At 37.7% G+C, this 20,611-nt stretch overlaps 1 protein-coding gene across 1 annotated transcript in view; it reads right to left on the bottom strand.

Annotated features, from left to right (window-relative positions):
* Positions 1-1,022: 1,022 nt before the first annotated feature.
* LOC145438200 (alkaline phosphatase, tissue-nonspecific isozyme-like) overlaps positions 1,023-20,611 on the bottom strand; it is a 43,767-nt gene continuing 24,178 nt past the window's right edge. Inside the window, exons 2-5 of the mRNA XM_080315584.1 lie at positions 19,863-20,011; positions 19,405-19,551; positions 19,173-19,317; positions 1,023-1,280 (exon numbers count right to left, since the gene is read on the bottom strand). Coding sequence (XP_080171710.1) covers positions 1,058-1,280; positions 19,173-19,317; positions 19,405-19,551; positions 19,863-19,989 — 642 coding nt within the window. The 5' untranslated portion in view covers positions 19,990-20,011 and the 3' untranslated portion in view covers positions 1,023-1,057. The remainder of the gene's footprint in view (positions 1,281-19,172; positions 19,318-19,404; positions 19,552-19,862; positions 20,012-20,611) is intronic.

The raw sequence follows: 20,611 nt of genomic DNA, 5'->3' as shown, positions 1-20,611 counted from the left end.
GTGTGGCATTTTCCAAAATGGCAACGTCTTAGGCGCAGTAATAATTGCACACTCAGTTAGTCTTCATGAATAATACAGAAACATTGAGAACAATACAGAAACATAGAATTGTTGCAATATCACGAGCACGATTGGATCGTATGTGTCAGCTTTGAAATATTGTGTTTTCTTTGTTTTTCAGCTAATAAGGATACACAGCACATGCAACCCTGATACACATGTGCCACTTCCATATGTTTATGCCGGACAGCAGACATTAAAAAAAATCTTAATAATTTCCCTGAAAACCTTGACATAGTCAGAGATGGCTAAGGAGAAAATGTCCCCCAAGATCTGAAGATGATGGGGATAAGATACCAGAGTAGATTGGAGCTTATATATGTTAGCTGACTATTGCTCGAGTATCAAACTAGACAACCTACAGAATTATGGGTCATTAGCGTGAATTTGGACCGTGAAACTCGCACTCCATTTGTCCTGTACAAACAATATCAGTTAAAATCAACCAAATAAAGCAGTGCAAATGATGCAAATGATTTACTTTCGACTGGTTGTAGGTTTTGAAACGTTTTATACAATTAACATAAAATATTAAAAGTAGAGCTATTATGTGGGTTTTGAGGCAATGAGGGGGGTGCCTAACCCAAACCTTGACGTGATAGAGAAAAACGGAAGTCCTTTTTTAATTCAGTGCCCAAAAGTTAGTCAAAATCAATTGCCTGATCAAAGTCAACAAAAACTGTGTTGACCAGTGTAATACTTTCATCTCTACTGTGTGCATGGTAACTTCATCTTGGTATATTCATCCGCACATCTGCAACGCAGCACTTCACTTAGTTTTCGTGTCGCTAAATCAGTAAGCTTCTCAAGACTGAGTGCCAAATAAAGTGATTGGTCATGAGTCAAAAGTTACTTATCCTATCATCTTGATTGACGGTGTGACTTGATTACATTAAAAGAAATTGACATGTATTGTTTTCCTTCTTAGTCAACCTCTATGATAATATGAAGATTATCAAACTATACATCAATATTTGCCAACTTTATACACTTTTTCTTAATCATGACTCCTAATAGACAAATTATAAAAAAACGACAATATAATCTCCAACACGAAGAAAGCATTCAAGATTGCAGTCGCCTCGGCTGGGGCTAATTTATCGCCAATAAACTCAATGGTGTACGACGGTGGAGTCTCAAATGTTGGCTCCGTAGTCTTAACCGTCGGCTCCGGTCTGTATAGGCAGTGATCTTTATTGTCTCCGAGGCGAGCAGCATACCTGAGTAGTTAATATGATCGGTCGTGACTTGGTGTTTTTAACATGGGGCTCTTATGGGCGGGGTGGCACGGTGCCGAGAAACCGGGGGTGGCACGGTGACCCTTATCTCTTATGGCGGGGGTGGCACGGTGCCATTGTGTCTTATGGCGGGGGTCGCATGGTTACCTTTTTGGTTATAGGCTGCGGCGGCACGGTGCCGTGAAAACTCGTGGTGGCATGGTTACCTTTTCAGGTATAGGCGCGGTGACATGGTGACCTTTCAGGAGAGATGATTTGACTAACGTTGTGGGTATAGACCGCGGCGGTGTGGTGTTGAATATGTATCAGATAAATAGTCATGTGAATGAACCTTTGTTAATGTGTATATCGTAAATTATTATATATGATGTAGTTTAGTCGTGACAAATGACCGATCGTGTTCTAAGTCTTTCCTCGCTATTGATTCCTACGTAACCTGAATAGCACGCCGACTTTCAGATCGGATTATTCGCACCTTCCGTACCGCTGTTTCGCACCTACAGAATAGTCTGCTGTTCACAGTCGCAACAAGAATTACAAGTATACACATTATACATGTTATGTTCTTGATCTTGTTTGAACAATAACTCAATACGACGAGGTTGCAATACGAAATCAGTATATTATCAGCAGAATAACTTTACGGCAGCGACACGATCCAGAGTGCAGTTAAATGAAAAGAGCACGAGACAACAGAACACAGGATATAAATACAAGCACGACACACGAGGAAATAATGATTGGCGGTAATTACTAATCCTATAGAAAGAAAGAGTTGTACGACACTAAAACGTAAATGCACGAACATAACAATACATTCATTTATTACTCTGAAATCAAACTCTTCACAAAAGCACGCACAATCGTATCATTCACTTTTTATCATCCCCAAAAATATTCAAGTATTCCTCGGCTGAAAACCCTTGAGCTCTTTTTATCAAGAATGCTATAGCATGATCTCCACACACATCCGAAGTTTTACTCTGTAACTGTTTCGCAGTCACAGAAAATTCATCCGGCTCCAGGAATTCGATTATCTGAGGTTTTAGTGGTCCGAAACCTAGCGAATCATGAAAATGAGTATCGTTATCTCTGTATATAAACACCCAGTGGGACCCAGGCAAACTCGACTCGTCGTAATTAATGATGATAGCGAATTTTCCGCTAATTGGTTTCTTCGGCAACTGGTCTACTGGATAAGTCCCTAGATATAGACTTTGTGTGTCAGGGTGGTTATAGAGAATATCATTGCTTATTTCTGATCCAACCCTAATCCTTTGCGAAGTTGGTGTTTATTCAAAAAGGTGTGAAATAATTGTAAATCCTACGTCGCTGACACGATAATGCATCAGACATAGCGATCTAGTTATAGCACGGTGTTGGAATCTATTCGGGTTCTATAGATAAATTGAGGTAATCCGAAACCAAATATTTTGACTTTGGCGTAGTGTGAATTGAAATACGATTGACAATCATGACTACCAACTTTCCCACAGTCCCATTTCGATATTATACGCACATTGATTTGAAACAAGTAATGAGACATTTCCACTCTATTCGCAATCCTGCTTTCCGTTTTTCAAAGAGACTTTTAACATCTTACCATACTCAAAAGAATTATTCACAACATTAACCGGTGGTAAAAATCTAGTTTTCACCTACTTGATTATATCACCACAACTCACAAACTTGAAATAATTCATCCTGGCTGTATTCGTATGACCGATAATTTTTATTCAACTGTAAAAGTCGTTACTAATCTATAACACAAAGTAATCACTACTCGGGAAATCTAGTTTTCACTTACTTGATTATATCACTACAACTCATAAATTTGAATTAATTCATCCTGGTTGTGCTCGTATGATCGGTCTTTTTTTTATTCGATTGTAAAGGTCGTTAGTATTCTGAAGACAAAGTATTTACTAATCGGTGGATATACGATTTGACTTGAACATATTATATTTTGAGTATACGAGATTTGAATGTCTGAACATTAACTGAGAAATAATTTATCACAATTAAATCCGTAAAAGATATTTGAATGTCAGCAACTCGGTAAGGTCATAGTTACTACCACATTACCTAATTTACCCGACCAACTCGTCATGATCATTCCCGAAATCAACACAAACATGACTATTGACTTGAGTCAACCACAAAACAGCATCAAGTTTTAAATCCGCTTGTAGCTTACGGCTTATTTGAATGCGGGTTATGTTTTGTTGTAATTGAGTGTACGGAAATAGTCTTACGTCTCGACATCTCACCATCTTGCCATCAACAAAAGAGTAAAATACACAAACCTTGTCAAGTCAATCCGTTTGTAACTCACCGAACCAAAGCAAAAAGTGTCCATACGAAAAGTAGACAAGACTACACAAGTAATCACTACAACCCACAAACATATCAAGTTCGGTTTTAGGCATATACCACCAACTCGTCTTTTTTGTTCAACTGTAAAAGTCGTTACTATTTTGCAAGACAAAGTAATTACTACTCGATAGATTTTGTAAGACAAAAGTAATTACTACTCGATGCAGAAGATTTGAAAGTCTGGCCATCGTAGTTGAGAATTCATTTCTTACAATCGAACGTAGGTGTTATATCGAAAATTATCATGATGTAAACATAAGGATTGTCACATCGATTTGACATATGGGGTTTTGTAATGGTCTATCATGACTTGATTACTAATTTATTTGTGTTAATTAGACCCGCCGATGTGGTGAAGGTTATTATGACAGCAACAAACTTTTCACTATCATGGCTATTAACATATTGAGTTGTAAAACTATACGTGTCTGAAATGTTCTTGATTGACAAATCATTCCACCTTGGTACAAATCACTCTGGGTATCGCGGATATCAGAAAATAATTTACAAATGTAATCGTTTCAGTTACCAAGACTAAAGATGAAACAACAATTCCGTTTGCTGGCTAACAACCGGGCAATACTTTATTGTCAGAATCTGTGATGGTGAATTGAAACATACTCATCTTACGCAGTACGAGTAAATCACTTTGGACTCCGGGCGGCGTCGTTTAATCCGTGTTAAACTCTGTTCACACTCTCTGTCGAATGTGTGAAATGTAAAACATTACGAGGTTACACTCTAAGACTTTGATCAACAGAGAAACAATTTTGAATATCTTTACTGGATGGATCCTATTCAACCGTCCTTGGTTAATACAAAACTCATAACAATAATAAAATCGAAGTATGTGCTACACTGAAATCTAGAAAAATGTGTTTGTATTGTTGTTCATAGTAGTGATATCGATTTGAACCTGCAGAATAATTGTCATCATCTAACCAAACTAATGAAAGTCGTTGTCAATTTGTATGATGTTCACTGAATGCATACTAGAACTATTTGTGCAACACACACGAGCAGAGAAATTGGAAATTTTCCCATTGCCATTTGTCAAAGTAAATGTCGTCACAATACTCAGTCACTAAAAGACCATATACTTGTATGTGATTGAATCACCAACAATTAACTCGCTAAATCAAATCGTAAGGTAATTTCACGCACTCAGCGGATATTAAACAACGTCGCTTTATCGGTGTGGGTCGTTTTTTCTAAATACAAATCATATCTGTCCAGTAGAAAACAATTTTCACGCACTTGGGTAATGAAACCAGTGTGCAATATCAATACAAGATATTTTCGTGACACAAAAAATAATCAACTTACTCGATATTCTCGTAAAACGAAACTGTACACAGGTTTCATGTTTTTTTGTATGACACGGAATTAATACCGATCGCAGTAACTGTGTTGGAAATGACTTTCATACAAATACACTCTATGTGGTTAACATTCTCATTGATTCTATTGTGATCAATGTATACTATATGTATTCTGGATTCATTTCGATATGGCTAAACATACAACCTCGACAGATACGAATTGTCACACACTCAACTAATATCATACCAAATAGTTATTTACTACAACCAAGACACAGAAAATTTGTTTTGGCCGTTTCGATTTTATTACTGGAGGTACTCATCACTTCGCTTAATACAATCTAGATTTAAACCCCATCGAACCTTTGGTGTCTATCGTTTTGCTGGATACGAATTATGTTAGTCTAACAGTAAACAATTTTCACAATCTTGGGTTATGAATTCAATGTGTTGGCGGTCATTCATTATTTTGTTTGTATCAACTAGTTACTTTGTAGGGTATGAATGAGCACCCTCCCACAACTCTTACAAAAGTACGAAGGATATTTACATCACACAAAGTAGTCGACTTTACTTCATATCCTCACACTACGAAACCAAATGGTTGTTTAGACTCTACAAACTTTTTTACACGAATGGTCATACATCTAAATATTCAAATAATCCAACACACAACTATAGTACTTACAGAAATATCATAGTTCTTGTAACAAAGGTGTTTATCGTAAGTCCTACACAGTCATGATAGCCGTCCGAGTTTGACTTTTAGAAAATATTATATCGATACATCTTTCAAAAACAAAACCATGGTCACTGCTTGAGAGACCTGCCGATGATATCACAATAATACAGCTACTTCCACAAAAAAAAGTATGTATTCGACTTACTTCCCACAAATCTAACACGCAAAACAATTTACTTTGCTAACGAAAAGTGCTGAGTCATCATATGATTGTCCTCACAACAATACAACTAAAACATACTATCATACAAAATGGTCGTTATAGTTTGCACCCCAACGGTACATCGTAAAAGTAACAAGTTTCGAGAATCCAGTTATTCAAAAAACGTGAAAGTGTTTCTACGCCAAGTCGTTATGTTGACGAAAGCGTATATTGTAATATCATGATCGATTTGCATTTGTTGGTCACAAACTGTCACTATACTCTAAATAATTATTTTTCACTCAAACACAAAAGCATACTTGTCACCATTCGTTTTCATCAAGTACGAGTTCAAGAAACTTACTTACTACGACATGAATTGTTATTTTTATGTTGTGTAAATAGGTAATCGTTATTTTTAGTAACACTTTATCAATGTCATCGAGTTGTGCGAAAAGATTTACATGTGGTTTTAATCGAAGTACACAGCACGGTCTAATGTAGAGTCATCTCTATTGTACAGCAACTCGGTGATCGAAATGCATGCATTCACATTTAAACAGCGATCTTGTTTTGTCACGTGGAAAAATATATTCACTGTCACAATACTCTGCACAAGACGTGCAAATCCTTTTCACCCTCGTAATAGTATACCAACGACCACCGACGACAACGTTTAACAATACCAACGACACTGGAAACACTGAACCCACGACACTTACCCGAGTAAAAATACATTTTCCTTTGGCTACATGACGCTTACCAGAGTAAAAAATATCATTATCACCTGGAGATCCACCGTTACCCGAACAACAAAACCATTTTCCTTTGGAGATCTATCGTTTACCCAGTGTAACAATACATTTTCACATGGCGATCCATCGTTTACCCTGAGCAACAAACCTTTTTCACTTGGAAATATATTTTTTCCCTGGGTAACAAACCTTTTTCACTTGGAAATATATTTTATCCCTGGGAACAAACCTTTTCCACTTGGAAATATATTTTTTCCCTGAGTTACAAACCATATTCACTTGGAAATATATTTTTTCCCTGAGCAACAAACCATTTTCACTTGGATGTATATTTTTTCCCTAGATTACAAACCATTTTCACTTGGAAATATATTTTTTCCCCGAGCAACAAACCATTTTCACTTGACGGTCCGTCGTTTACCTGAGTAAAAATATCATTTACCTTTGGATATCTGGCGTTTACCCAGTGTAACAATACATTCTCACTTGGCCATCTAACTTTTCCTAGAGTAACAATACCGTTTTCACTTGGAAATCTGACAACCACACCCGGCAATTTGGTGTTTGTTGTATTGACGACAGTTGGAAATTGATGACAGCGAACAGTGACGAAAATATACACGGACAAACGGTTTCAGAGTATACCCGCGTCGGCCGTATCACATCAATATCATCGGTTAGCCACATGAAATAACAATATGCTCTTGTACATCGAAATGTATGTTTTGGAAATTGGACAATAGGTTTCGATATGTCTGTGATGTCCAGGTTCGTACTTTGGATTTTCCAGAGTCAAAGTGTCTGAATAAAACACCCCCTCGACTTCGGTAAATGTTTGGCACGCAGATAACGCTGGTCGGAAATCGCGGAATTTATGTTTCCATCGGGCTAACAACTCCAGGTTACTTGTGATTTTTCTCACACGTGTTTACTATGTTGTGTCGCTCTTTATTGATCAATACATAACACGCCATTAAGTTTGAAATCGGAAACCCCGAGAAAGTATCAACCGGATCCGGATATCAACTCTGAATCGATAAACCATATTCAAGTAAACATACCACAACCCGGGTTTCCATGGAAATAACAAGACATCGCACAAATCAAGTATACTTCGCGATTATTTGCCCACACAAGAATCCCATAAGCGAGGTGTATGACATTACATACATCATGGATAACATCGTGTCTAGCATGACAAACATCATGGGTGACAAATTCGTCTTATCAAGTCTCGTCATGCACCGACTCTGTACATTCAATGTGGGGTAGACGACTTGGAGACAGACAAATAGACATATTTGACCGTAACATGACCTTAGCATGAGAATTCGTTACACGGTTACAACGTCGCAGTCAGACGTCTTTAACAGTGATTCCGCGTATGGAAATCTTAATTCGATTGTGGTTTTGTAATGTAATCCGGGTTACTTTGTTTCTGCGGTGTGAAGACTAAATCCGTGTTGATCCCCCTGCAAGAGCGTGATGCCTATTTCACACCTAGAGCAATTATAAAACACATCTTCGAAACTTTTGGTCTAGTTCATCCGCTTGCATTTCGAAACGAACCATCACCGCAAGACAATTGAAAAAACTTTGTCGTTACCTGATCAATATACACGAGTAAGGATGAGACTACGCGTAACTGTCCATAGATTCCTCTGGCCCCACGCCGTGGTTTTACGACACAGACAAGATGCAGCAGTGGAAATATTGAAAATGAAAAACGATACCTTGGTTACATTTGATTTGGATTTTACACCTGATGAACCATACACTCGATTGATACATTGGGATACCAACTCTATCGTCGAGGTTGAGGGAAAAGAAATGTACAGATTTGTTGGTGTCGTGGATATTCAACGAAAATCGGGGTACATGATAGTACATGGTTCGCATATATGACTATGAATGTATCGGTATGCAGAATGCTCTGTTCACTGTATCGATATCATCAACGGTATTTGAACGCATAACCATGTTACGGTCAAATATGTCTGTTTGTCTGTCTCCAAGTCGTCTACCCCACATTGAATGTACAGAGTCAGTGCATGGCGAGACTTGAGAAGACGAATTTGTCACCCACGATGTTTGTCATGCTAGACACGATGTTATCCATGATGTATGTAATGTCATACACCTCGCTTATGGGATTCTTGTGTGGGCAAATAATCGCGAAGTATACTTGATTTGTGCGATGTCTTGTTATTTTCATGGAAACCCGGGTTGTGGTATGTTTACTTGAATATGGTTTATCGATTCAGAGTTGATATCCGGATCCGGTTAATACTTTCTCGGGGTTTCCTATTTCAAACTTAATGGCGTGTTATGTATTGATCAATAAAGAGCGACACAACATAGTAAACACGTGTGAGAAAAATCACAAGTAACCTGGAGTTGTTAGCCCGATGGAAACATAAATTCCACGATTTCCGACCAGCGTTATCTGCGTGCCAAACATTTACCGAAGTCGAGGGGGTGTTTTATTCAGGCACTTTGACTCTGGAAAATCCAAAGTACGAACCTGGACATCACAGACATATCGAAACCTATTGTCCAATTTCCAAAACATACATTTCGATGTACAAGAGCATATTGTTATTTCATGTGGCTAACCGATGATATTGATGTGATACGGCCAACGCGGGTATACTCTGAAACCGTTTGTCCGTGTATATTTTCGTCACTGTTCGTTGTCATCAATTTCCAACTGTCGTCAATACAACAAACACCAAATTGCCGGGTGTGGTTGTCAGATTTCCAAGTGAAAACGGTATTGTTACTCTAGGAAAAGTTAGATGGCCAAGTGAGAATGTATTGTTACACTGGGTAAACGCCAGATATCCAAAGGTAAATGATATTTTTACTCAGGTAAACGACGGACCGTCAAGTGAAAATGGTTTGTTGCTCAGGGAAAAAATATATTTCCAAGTGAAAATGGTTTGTAATCTAGGGAAAAAATATACATCCAAGTGAAAATGGTTTATTGCTCAGGGAAAAAATATATTTCCAAGTGAAAAAGGTTTGTTGCTCAGGGTAAACGATGGATCGCCATGTGAAAATGTATTGTTACACTGGGTAAACGATAGATCTCCAAAGGAAAATGGTTTTGTTGTTCGGGTAACGGTGGATCTCCAGGTGATAATGATATTTTTTACTCTGGTAAGCGTCATGTAGCCAAAGGAAAATGTATTTTTACTCGGGTAAGTGTCGTGGGTTCAGTGTTTCCAGTGTCGTTGGTATTGTTAAACGTTGTCGTCGGTGGTCGTTGGTATACTATTACGAGGGTGAAAAGGATTTGCACGTCTTGTGCAGAGTATTGTGACAGTGAATATATTTTTCCACGTGACAAAACAAGATCGCTGTTTAAATGTGAATGCATGCATTTCGATCACCGAGTTGCTGTACAATAGAGATGACTCTACATTAGACCGTGCTGTGTACTTCGATTAAAACCACATGTAAATCTTTTCGCACAACTCGATGACATTGATAAAGTGTTACTAAAAATAACGATTACCTATTTACACAACATAAAAATAACAATTCATGTCGTAGTAAGTAAGTTTCTTGAACTCGTACTTGATGAAAACGAATGGTGACAAGTATGCTTTTGTGTTTGAGTGAAAAATAATTATTTAGAGTATAGTGACAGTTTGTGACCAACAAATGCAAATCGATCATGATATTACAATATACGCTTTCGTCAACATAACGACTTGGCGTAGAAACACTTTCACGTTTTTTGAATAACTGGATTCTCGAAACTTGTTACTTTTACGATGTACCGTTGGGGTGCAAACTATAACGACCATTTTGTATGATAGTATGTTTTAGTTGTATTGTTGTGAGGACAATCATATGATGACTCAGCACTTTTCGTTAGCAAAGTAAATTGTTTTGCGTGTTAGATTTGTGGGAAGTAAGTCGAATACATACTTTTTTTTGTGGAAGTAGCTGTATTATTGTGATATCATCGGCAGGTCTCTCAAGCAGTGACCATGGTTTTGTTTTTGAAAGATGTATCGATATAATATTTTCTAAAAGTCAAACTCGGACGGCTATCATGACTGTGTAGGACTTACGATAAACACCTTTGTTACAAGAACTATGATATTTCTGTAAGTACTATAGTTGTGTGTTGGATTATTTGAATATTTAGATGTATGACCATTCGTGTAAAAAAGTTTGTAGAGTCTAAACAACCATTTGGTTTCGTAGTGTGAGGATATGAAGTAAAGTCGACTACTTTGTGTGATGTGAATATCCTTCGTACTTTTGTAAGAGTTGTGGGAGGGTGCTCATTCATACCCTACAAAGTAACTAGTTGATACAAACAAAATAATGAATGACCGCCAACACATTGAATTCATAACCCAAGATTGTGAAAATTGTTTACTGTTAGACTAACATAATTCGTATCCAGCAAAACGATAGACACCAAAGGTTCGATGGGGTTTAAATCTAGATTGTATTAAGCGAAGTGATGAGTACCTCCAGTAATAAAATCGAAACGGCCAAAACAAATTTTCTGTGTCTTGGTTGTTGTAAATAACTATTTGGTATGATATTAGTTGAGTGTGTGACAATTCGTATCTGTCGAGGTTGTATGTTTAGCCATATCGAAATGAATCCAGAATACATATAGTATACATTGATCACAATAGAATCAATGAGAATGTTAACCACATAGAGTGTATTTGTATGAAAGTCATTTTGAACACAGTTACTGCGATCGGTATTAATTCCGTGTCATACAAAAAACATGAAACCTGTGTACAGTTTCGTTTTACGAGAATATCGAGTAAGTTGATTATTTTTTGTGTCACGAAAATATCTTGTATTGATATTGCACACTGGTTTCATTACCCAAGTGCGTGAAAATTGTTTTCTACTGGACAGATATGATTTGTATTTAGAAAAAACGACCCACACCGATAAAGCGACGTTGTTTAATATCCGCTGAGTGCGTGAAATTACCTTACGATTTGATTTAGCGAGTTAATTGTTGGTGATTCAATCACATACAAGTATATGGTCTTTTAGTGACTGAGTATTGTGACGACATTTACTTTGACAAATGGCAATGGGAAAATTTCCAATTTCTCTGCTCGTGTGTGTTGCACAAATAGTTCTAGTATGCATTCAGTGAACATCATACAAATTGACAACGACTTTCATTAGTTTGGTTAGATGATGACAATTATTCTGCAGGTTCAAATCGATATCACTACTATGAACAACAATACAAACACATTTTTCTAGATTTCAGTGTAGCACATACTTCGATTTTATTATTGTTATGAGTTTTGTATTATCCAAGGTCGGTTGAAAAGGATCCATCCAGTAAAGATATTCAAAATTGTTTCTCTGTTGATCAAAGTCTTAGAGTGTAACCTCGTAATGTTTTACATTTCACACATTCGACAGAGAGTGTGAACAGAGTTTAACACGGATTAAACGACGCCGCCCGGAGTCCAAAGTGATTTACTCGTACTGCGTAAGATGAGTATGTTTCAATTCACCATCACAGATTCTGACAATAAAGTATTGCCCGGTTGTTAGCCAGCAAACGGAATTGTTGTTTCATCTTTAGTCTTGGTAACTGAAACGATTACATTTGTAAAGTATTTTCTGATATCCGCGATACCCAGAGTGATTTGTACCAAGGTGGAATGATTTGTCAATCAAGAACATTTCAGACACGTATAGTATACTTGAACCATACACTCGATTGATACATTGGGATGCCAACTCTATCGTCGAGGTTGAGGGAAAAGAAATGTACAGATTTGTTGGTGTCGTGGATATTCAACGAAAATCGGGGTACATGATAGTACATGGTTCGCATATATGACTATGAATGTATCGGTATGCAGAATGCTCTGTTCACTGTATCGATATCATCAACGGTATTTGAACGCATAACCATGTTACGGTCAAATATGTCTGTTTGTCTGTCTCCAAGTCGTCTACCCCACATTGAATGTACAGAGTCAGTGCATGGCGAGACTTGAGAAGACGAATTTGTCACCCATGATGTTTGTCATGCTAGACACGATGTTATCCATGATGTATGTAATGTCATACACCTCGCTTATGGGATTCTTGTGTGGGCAAATAATCGCGAAGTATACTTGATTTGTGCGATGTCTTGTTATTTTCATGGAAACCCGGGTTGTGGTATGTTTACTTGAATATGGTTTATCGATTCAGAGTTGATATCCGGATCCGGTTAATACTTTCTCGGGGTTTCCTATTTCAAACTTAATGGCGTGTTATGTATTGATCAATAAAGAGCGACACAACATAGTAAACACGTGTGAGAAAAATCACAAGTAACCTGGAGTTGTTAGCCCGATGGAAACATAAATTCCACGATTTCCGACCAGCGTTATCTGCGTGCCAAACATTTACCGAAGTCGAGGGGGTGTTTTATTCAGGCACTTTGACTCTGGAAAATCCAAAGTACGAACCTGGACATCACAGACATATCGAAACCTATTGTCCAATTTCCAAAACATACATTTCGATGTACAATAGCATATTGTTATTTCATGTGGCTAACCGATGATATTGATGTGATACGGCCAACGCGGGTATACTCTGAAACCGTTTGTCCGTGTATATTTTCGTCACTGTTCGTTGTCATCAATTTCCAACTGTCGTCAATACAACAAACACCAAATTGCCGGGTGTGGTTGTCAGATTTCCAAGTGAAAACGGTATTGTTACTCTAGGAAAAGTTAGATGGCCAAGTGAGAATGTATTGTTACACTGGGTAAACGCCAGATATCCAAAGGTAAATGATATTTTTACTCAGGTAAACGACGGACCGTCAAGTGAAAATGGTTTGTTGCTCAGGGAAAAAATATATTTCCAAGTGAAAATGGTTTGTAATCTAGGGAAAAAATATACATCCAAGTGAAAATGGTTTATTGCTCAGGGAAAAAATATATTTCCAAGTGAAAAAGGTTTGTTGCTCAGGGTAAACGATGGATCGCCATGTGAAAATGTATTGTTACACTGGGTAAACGATAGATCTCCAAAGGAAAATGGTTTTGTTGTTCGGGTAACGGTGGATCTCCAGGTGATAATGATATTTTTTACTCTGGTAAGCGTCATGTAGCCAAAGGAAAATGTATTTTTACTCGGGTAAGTGTCGTGGGTTCAGTGTTTCCAGTGTCGTTGGTATTGTTAAACGTTGTCGTCGGTGGTCGTTGGTATACTATTACGAGGGTGAAAAGGATTTGCACGTCTTGTGCAGAGTATTGTGACAGTGAATATATTTTTCCACGTGACAAAACAAGATCGCTGTTTAAATGTGAATGCATGCATTTTGATCACCGAGTTGCTGTACCATAGAGATGACTCTACATTAGACCGTGCTGTGTACTTCGATTAAAACCACATGTAAATCTTTTCGCACAACTCGATGACATTGATAAAGTGTTACTAAAAATAACGATTACCTATTTACACAACATAAAAATAACAATTCATGTCGTAGTAAGTAAGTTTCTTGAACTCGTACTTGATGAAAACGAATGGTGACAAGTATGCTTTTGTGTTTGAGTGAAAAATAATTATTTAGAGTATAGTGACAGTTTGTGACCAACAAATGCAAATCGATCATGATATTACAATATACGCTTTCGTCAACATAACGACTTGGCGTAGAAACACTTTCACGTTTTTTGAATAACTGGATTCTCGAAACTTGTTACTTTTACGATGTACCGTTGGGGTGCAAACTATAACGACCATTTTGTATGATAGTATGTTTTAGTTGTATTGTTGTGAGGACAATCATATGATGACTCAGCACTTTTCGTTAGCAAAGTAAATTGTTTTGCGTGTTAGATTTGTTGGAAGTAAGTCGAATACATACTTTTTTTTGTGGAAGTAGCTGTATTATTGTGATATCATCGGCAGGTCTCTCAAGCAGTGACCATGGTTTTGTTTTTGAAAGATGTATCGATATAATATTTTCTAAAAGTCAAACTCGGACGGCTATCATGACTGTGTAGGACTTACGATAAACACCTTTGTTACAAGAACTATGATATTTCTGTAAGTACTATAGTTGTGTGTTGGATTATTTGAATATTTAGATGTATGACCATTCGTGTAAAAAAGTTTGTAGAGTCTAAACAACCATTTGGTTTCGTAGTGTGAGGATATGAAGTAAAGTCGACTACTTTGTGTGATGTGAATATCCTTCGTACTTTTGTAAGAGTTGTGGGAGGGTGCTCATTCATACCCTACAAAGTAACTAGTTGATACAAACAAAATAATGAATGACCGCCAACACATTGAATTCATAACCCAAGATTGTGAAAATTGTTTACTGTTAGACTAACATAATTCGTATCCAGCAAAACGATAGACACCAAAGGTTCGATGGGGTTTAAATCTAGATTGTATTAAGCGAAGTGATGAGTACCTCCAGTAATAAAATCGAAACGGCCAAAACAAATTTTCTGTGTCTTGGTTGTTGTAAATAACTATTTGGTATGATATTAGTTGAGTGTGTGACAATTCGTATCTGTCGAGGTTGTATGTTTAGCCATATCGAAATGAATCCAGAATACATATAGTATACATTGATCACAATAGAATCAATGAGAATGTTAACCACATAGAGTGTATTTGTATGAAAGTCATTTCGAACACAGTTACTGCGATCGGTATTAATTCCGTGTCATACAAAAAACATGAAACCTGTGTACAGTTTCGTTTTACGAGAATATCGAGTAAGTTGATTATTTTTTGTGTCACGAAAATATCTTGTATTGATATTGCACACTGGTTTCATTACCCAAGTGCGTGAAAATTGTTTTCTACTGGACAGATATGATTTGTATTTAGAAAAAACGACCCACACCGATAAAGCGACGTTGTTTAATATCCGCTGAGTGCGTGAAATTACCTTACGATTTGATTTAGCGAGTTAATTGTTGGTGATTCAATCACATACAAGTATATGGTCTTTTAGTGACTGAGTATTGTGACGACATTTACTTTGACAAATGGCAATGGGAAAATTTCCAATTTCTCTGCTCGTGTGTGTTGCACAAATAGTTCTAGTATGCATTCAGTGAACATCATACAAATTGACAACGACTTTCATTAGTTTGGTTAGATGATGACAATTATTCTGCAGGTTCAAATCGATATCACTACTATGAACAACAATACAAACACATTTTTCTAGATTTCAGTGTAGCACATACTTCGATTTTATTATTGTTATGAGTTTTGTATTATCCAAGGTCGGTTGAATAGGATCCATCCAGTAAAGATATTCAAAATTGTTTCTCTGTTGATCAAAGTCTTAGAGTGTAACCTCGTAATGTTTTACATTTCACACATTCGACAGAGAGTGTGAACAGAGTTTAACACGGATTAAACGACGCCGCCCGGAGTCCAAAGTGATTTACTCGTACTGCGTAAGATGAGTATGTTTCAATTCACCATCACAGATTCTGACAATAAAGTATTGCCCGGTTGTTAGCCAGCAAACGGAATTGTTGTTTCATCTTTAGTCTTGGTAACTGAAACGATTACATTTGTAAAGTATTTTCTGATATCCGCGATACCCAGAGTGATTTGTACCAAGGTGGAATGATTTGTCAATCAAGAACATTTCAGACACGTATAGTTTTACAACTCAATATGTTAATAGCCATGATAGTGAAAAGTTTGTTGCTGTCATAATAACCTTCACCACATCGGCGGGTCTAATTAACACAAATAAATTAGTAATCAAGTCATGATAGACCATTACAAAACCCCATATGTCAAATCGATGTGACAATCCTTATGTTTACATCATGATAATTTTCGATATAACACCTACGTTCGATTGTAAGAAATGAATTCTCAACTACGATGGCCAGACTTTCAAATCTTCTGCATCGAGTAGTAATTACTTTTGTCTTACAAAATCTATCGAGTAGTAATTACTTTGTCTTGCAAAATAGTAACGACTTTTACAGTTGAACAAAAAAGACGAGTTGGTGGTATATGCCTAAAACCGAACTTGATATGTTTGTGGGTTGTAGTGATTACTTGCGTAGTCTTGTCTACTTTTCGTATGGACACTTTTTGCTTTGGTTCGGTGAGTTACAAACGGATTGACTTGACAAGGTTTGTGTATTTTACTCTTTTGTTGATGGCAAGATGGTGAGATGACGAGACGTAATACTATTTCCGTACACTCAATTACAACAAAACATAACCCGCATTCAAATAGGCCGTAAGCTACAAGCGGATTTAAAACTTGATGCTGTTTTGTGGTTGACTCAAGTCAGTAGTCATGTTTATGTTGATTTCGGGAATGATCATGACGAGTTGGTCGGGTAAATTAGGTAATGTGGTAGTAACTATGACCTTACCGAGTTGCTGACATTCAAATATCTTTTACGGATTTAATTGTGATAAATTATTTCTCAGTTAATGTTCAGACATTCAAATCTCGTATACTCAAAATATAATAGGTTCAAGTCAAATCGTATATGCACCGATTAGTAAATACTTTGTCTTCACAATACTAACGACCTTTATAATCGAATAAAAAAAGACCGATCATACGAGCACAACCAGGATGAATTAATTCAAATTTATGAGTTGTAGTGATATAATCAAGTAAGTGAAAACTAGATTTCCCGAGTAGTGATTACTTTGTGTTATAGATTAGTAACGACTTTTACAGTTGAATAAAAATTATCGGTCATACGAATACAGCCAGGATGAATTATTTCAAGTTTGTGAGTTGTGGTGATATAATCAAGTAAGTGAAAACTAGATTTTTACCACCGGTTAATGTTGTGAATAATTCTTTTGAGTATGGTAAGATGTTAAAAGTCTCTTTGAAAAACGGAAAGCAGGATTGCGAATAGAGTGGAAATGTCTCATTACTTGTTTCAAATCAATGTGCGTATAATATCGAAATGGGACTGTGGGAAAGTTGGTAGTCATGATTGTCAATCGTATTTCAATTCACACTACGCCAAAGTCAAAATATTTGGTTTCGGATTACCTCAATTTATCTATAGAACCCGAATAGATTCCAACACCGTGCTATAACTAGATCGCTATGTCTGATGCATTATCGTGTCAGCGACGTAGGATTTACAATTATTTCACACCTTTTTGAATAAACACCAACTTCGCAAAGGATTAGGGTTGGATCAGAAATAAGCAATGGTATTCTCTATAACCACCCTGACACACAAAGTCTATATCTAGGGACTTATCCAGTAGACCAGTTGCCGAAGAAACCAATTAGCGGAAAATTCGCTATCATCATTAATTACGACGAGTCGAGTTTGCCTGGGTCCCACTGGGTGTCTATATACAGAGATGACGATACTCATTTTCATGATTCGCTAGGTTTCGGACCACTAAAACCTCAGATAATCGAATTCCTGGAGCCGGATGAATTTTCTGTGACTGCGAAACAGTTACAGAGTAAAACTTCGGATGTGTGTGGAGATCATGCTATAGCATTCTTGATAAAAAGAGCTCAAGGGTTTTCAGCCGAGGAATACTTGAATAATTTTGGGGATGATAAAAAGGGAATGATACGATTGTGCGTGCTTTTGTGAAGAGTTTGATTTCAGAGTAATAAATGAATGTATTGTTATGTTCGTGCATTTACGTTTTAGTGTCGTACAACTCTTTCTTTCTATAGGATTAGTAATTACCGCCAATCATTATTCCCTCGTGTGTCGTGCTTGTATTTATATCCTGTGTTCTGTTGTCTCGTGCTCTTTTCATTTAACTGCACTCTGGATCGTGTCGCTGCCGTAAAGTTATTCTGCTGATAATATACTGATTTCGTATTGCAACCTCGTCGTATTGAGTTATTGTTCAAACAAGATCAAGAACATAACATGTATAATGTGTATACTTGTGATTCTTGTTGCGACTGTGAACAGCAGACTATTCTGTAGGTGCGAAACAGCGGTACGGAAGGTGCGAATAATCCGATCTGAAAGTCGGCGTGCTATTCAGGTTACGTAGGAATCAATAGCGAGGAAAGACTTAGAACACGATCGGTCATTTGTCACGACTAAACTACATCATATATAATAATTTACGATATACACATTAACAAAGGTTCATTCACATGACTATTTATCTGATACATATTCAACACCACACCGCCGCGGTCTATACCCACAACGTTAGTCAAATCATCTCTCCTGAAAGGTCACCATGTCACCGCGCCTATACCTGAAAAGGTAACCATGCCACCACGAGTTTTCACGGCACCGTGCCGCCGCAGCCTATAACCAAAAAGGTAACCATGCGACCCCCGCCATAAGACACAATGGCACCGTGCCACCCCCGCCATAAGAGATAAGGGTCACCGTGCCACCCCCGGTTTCTCGGCACCGTGCCACCCCGCCCATAAGAGCCCCATGTTAAAAACACCAAGTTACGACCGATCATATTAACTACTTACCTGATGAATATATCGGAATCAAATCGCTACATATACACACAGCTTGTGATATATTTGCCAACCTCATCACATGCGCGATGTAATTTTGCTCGTGTACACCATGAATGGGATGAGCTACAGGCCCGCTGGCTAAGATGGCGACGTCTTCTCCACCGTGGGACTCGGAACCTAGTGGGACGGCGCTTTGCTGCATGAAATTGAGATCCGCTGAAAATTGAACAGGATGATGTTATACTCAAAAGTGACTTTGAGTCAAAATACGAAAATCCATGAAGGCGAAAGTGGAGAGGATACCTGCAGATTCTGATGTGACATTTTCCCTGGATAGATTTTGAAAGTCCACGTTACTTCCTTGGTAGCCTGGACCGTTTCCGTACCCGACCGCCGTGAATTGTCTCAAGTCCAAAGCTATATCCGGTTCGTCATCAGAAGGAGCAAGTCCTGTAAAACAATGTATTCCATTTTTATCGCCGCCAGCGTTGTTCGATTAGGATTTGGCTGACAGCCTCTGTACTTTTATCCATGCCAAACAATTATCCATGTAGCACTAGCCTTTTATCAAGCTCATGGAAAGAAAACGAACCAGAGATTCTGAGAGGTGGTCGCCGGTTATATGTAAGTGCAATTTATTCCATACACAATGGTAGGCTACCAAATTACCTGCACAAAATCCCTTCCGAGGGATGCTAAAACTATTCTTACACACCATGTGGGCATCTAGATATCACTAGCATGATATTGCCACTAATTACCTGGTATTGGATTTCCTCGAATGGCATACTCTCCCATGTTGAAGGTGTGACTGTGATCAGCTGTTACGACTAACAGATTGTCCTGATCTGATGTCATTTCCTTCGTCGCAGCGATTGCGTTGTCCATAGCCACTAAATCCCCTAGAGCTCTATAAATAAAAATAGGAATATTTTTACTACCATATATTAGTGATCCCCATTGCAGACTCGCGGATAACTGTTACTGTCTTCTTGGCGGGTTTATGGGAACGGAACGCCGCACACTATAATTAATATAATTATCTCGATTCGATTATGAAGGCTTTGTTCATACTTATCCTCGTTATCGAAATATTGTCTTACGGCGCAGAGACCCTGCGCCTTGACGATCTTATACACCAGCGTCTGTGCTTCCTAAGTCACATATTCAATTAAGTTAAAATCGAAATAGTGAATGTGCGGCACAATTTACATTCGAAATAAGTGGCATATATTATATATGTAACATCCTCCATCACGACACTACATGCCAACTCGTCATTGGATAGTACATCATCATACCAGCCCGAAGAGGCCTAGGTTTACTCTAAAAGAAAATTCATAGTGCATAATATATGCTATGAATATATACTCTGCTTGCGACTCGAATTTCTAAGGACAAGATGCTATGTGAAAGCTCGCACGATTTTCGGCGCGTCTTCGTATACTCGGGGCTCCTTCTGTAACATCTGACTTGCGCGCGTTAAATGAAGTGCCAGAAATTTAGATTC

The sequence above is a fragment of the Botryllus schlosseri genome, chromosome 4 (genome assembly GCF_051294905.1).
Source record: "Botryllus schlosseri isolate E-star chromosome 4, Bs_hap1, whole genome shotgun sequence".
Classification (NCBI taxonomy): Eukaryota; Metazoa; Chordata; class Ascidiacea; order Stolidobranchia; family Styelidae; genus Botryllus; species Botryllus schlosseri.
Note: the sequence above shows the minus strand (reverse complement) of the source record. Positions and strands in the feature narration are given on the sequence as shown.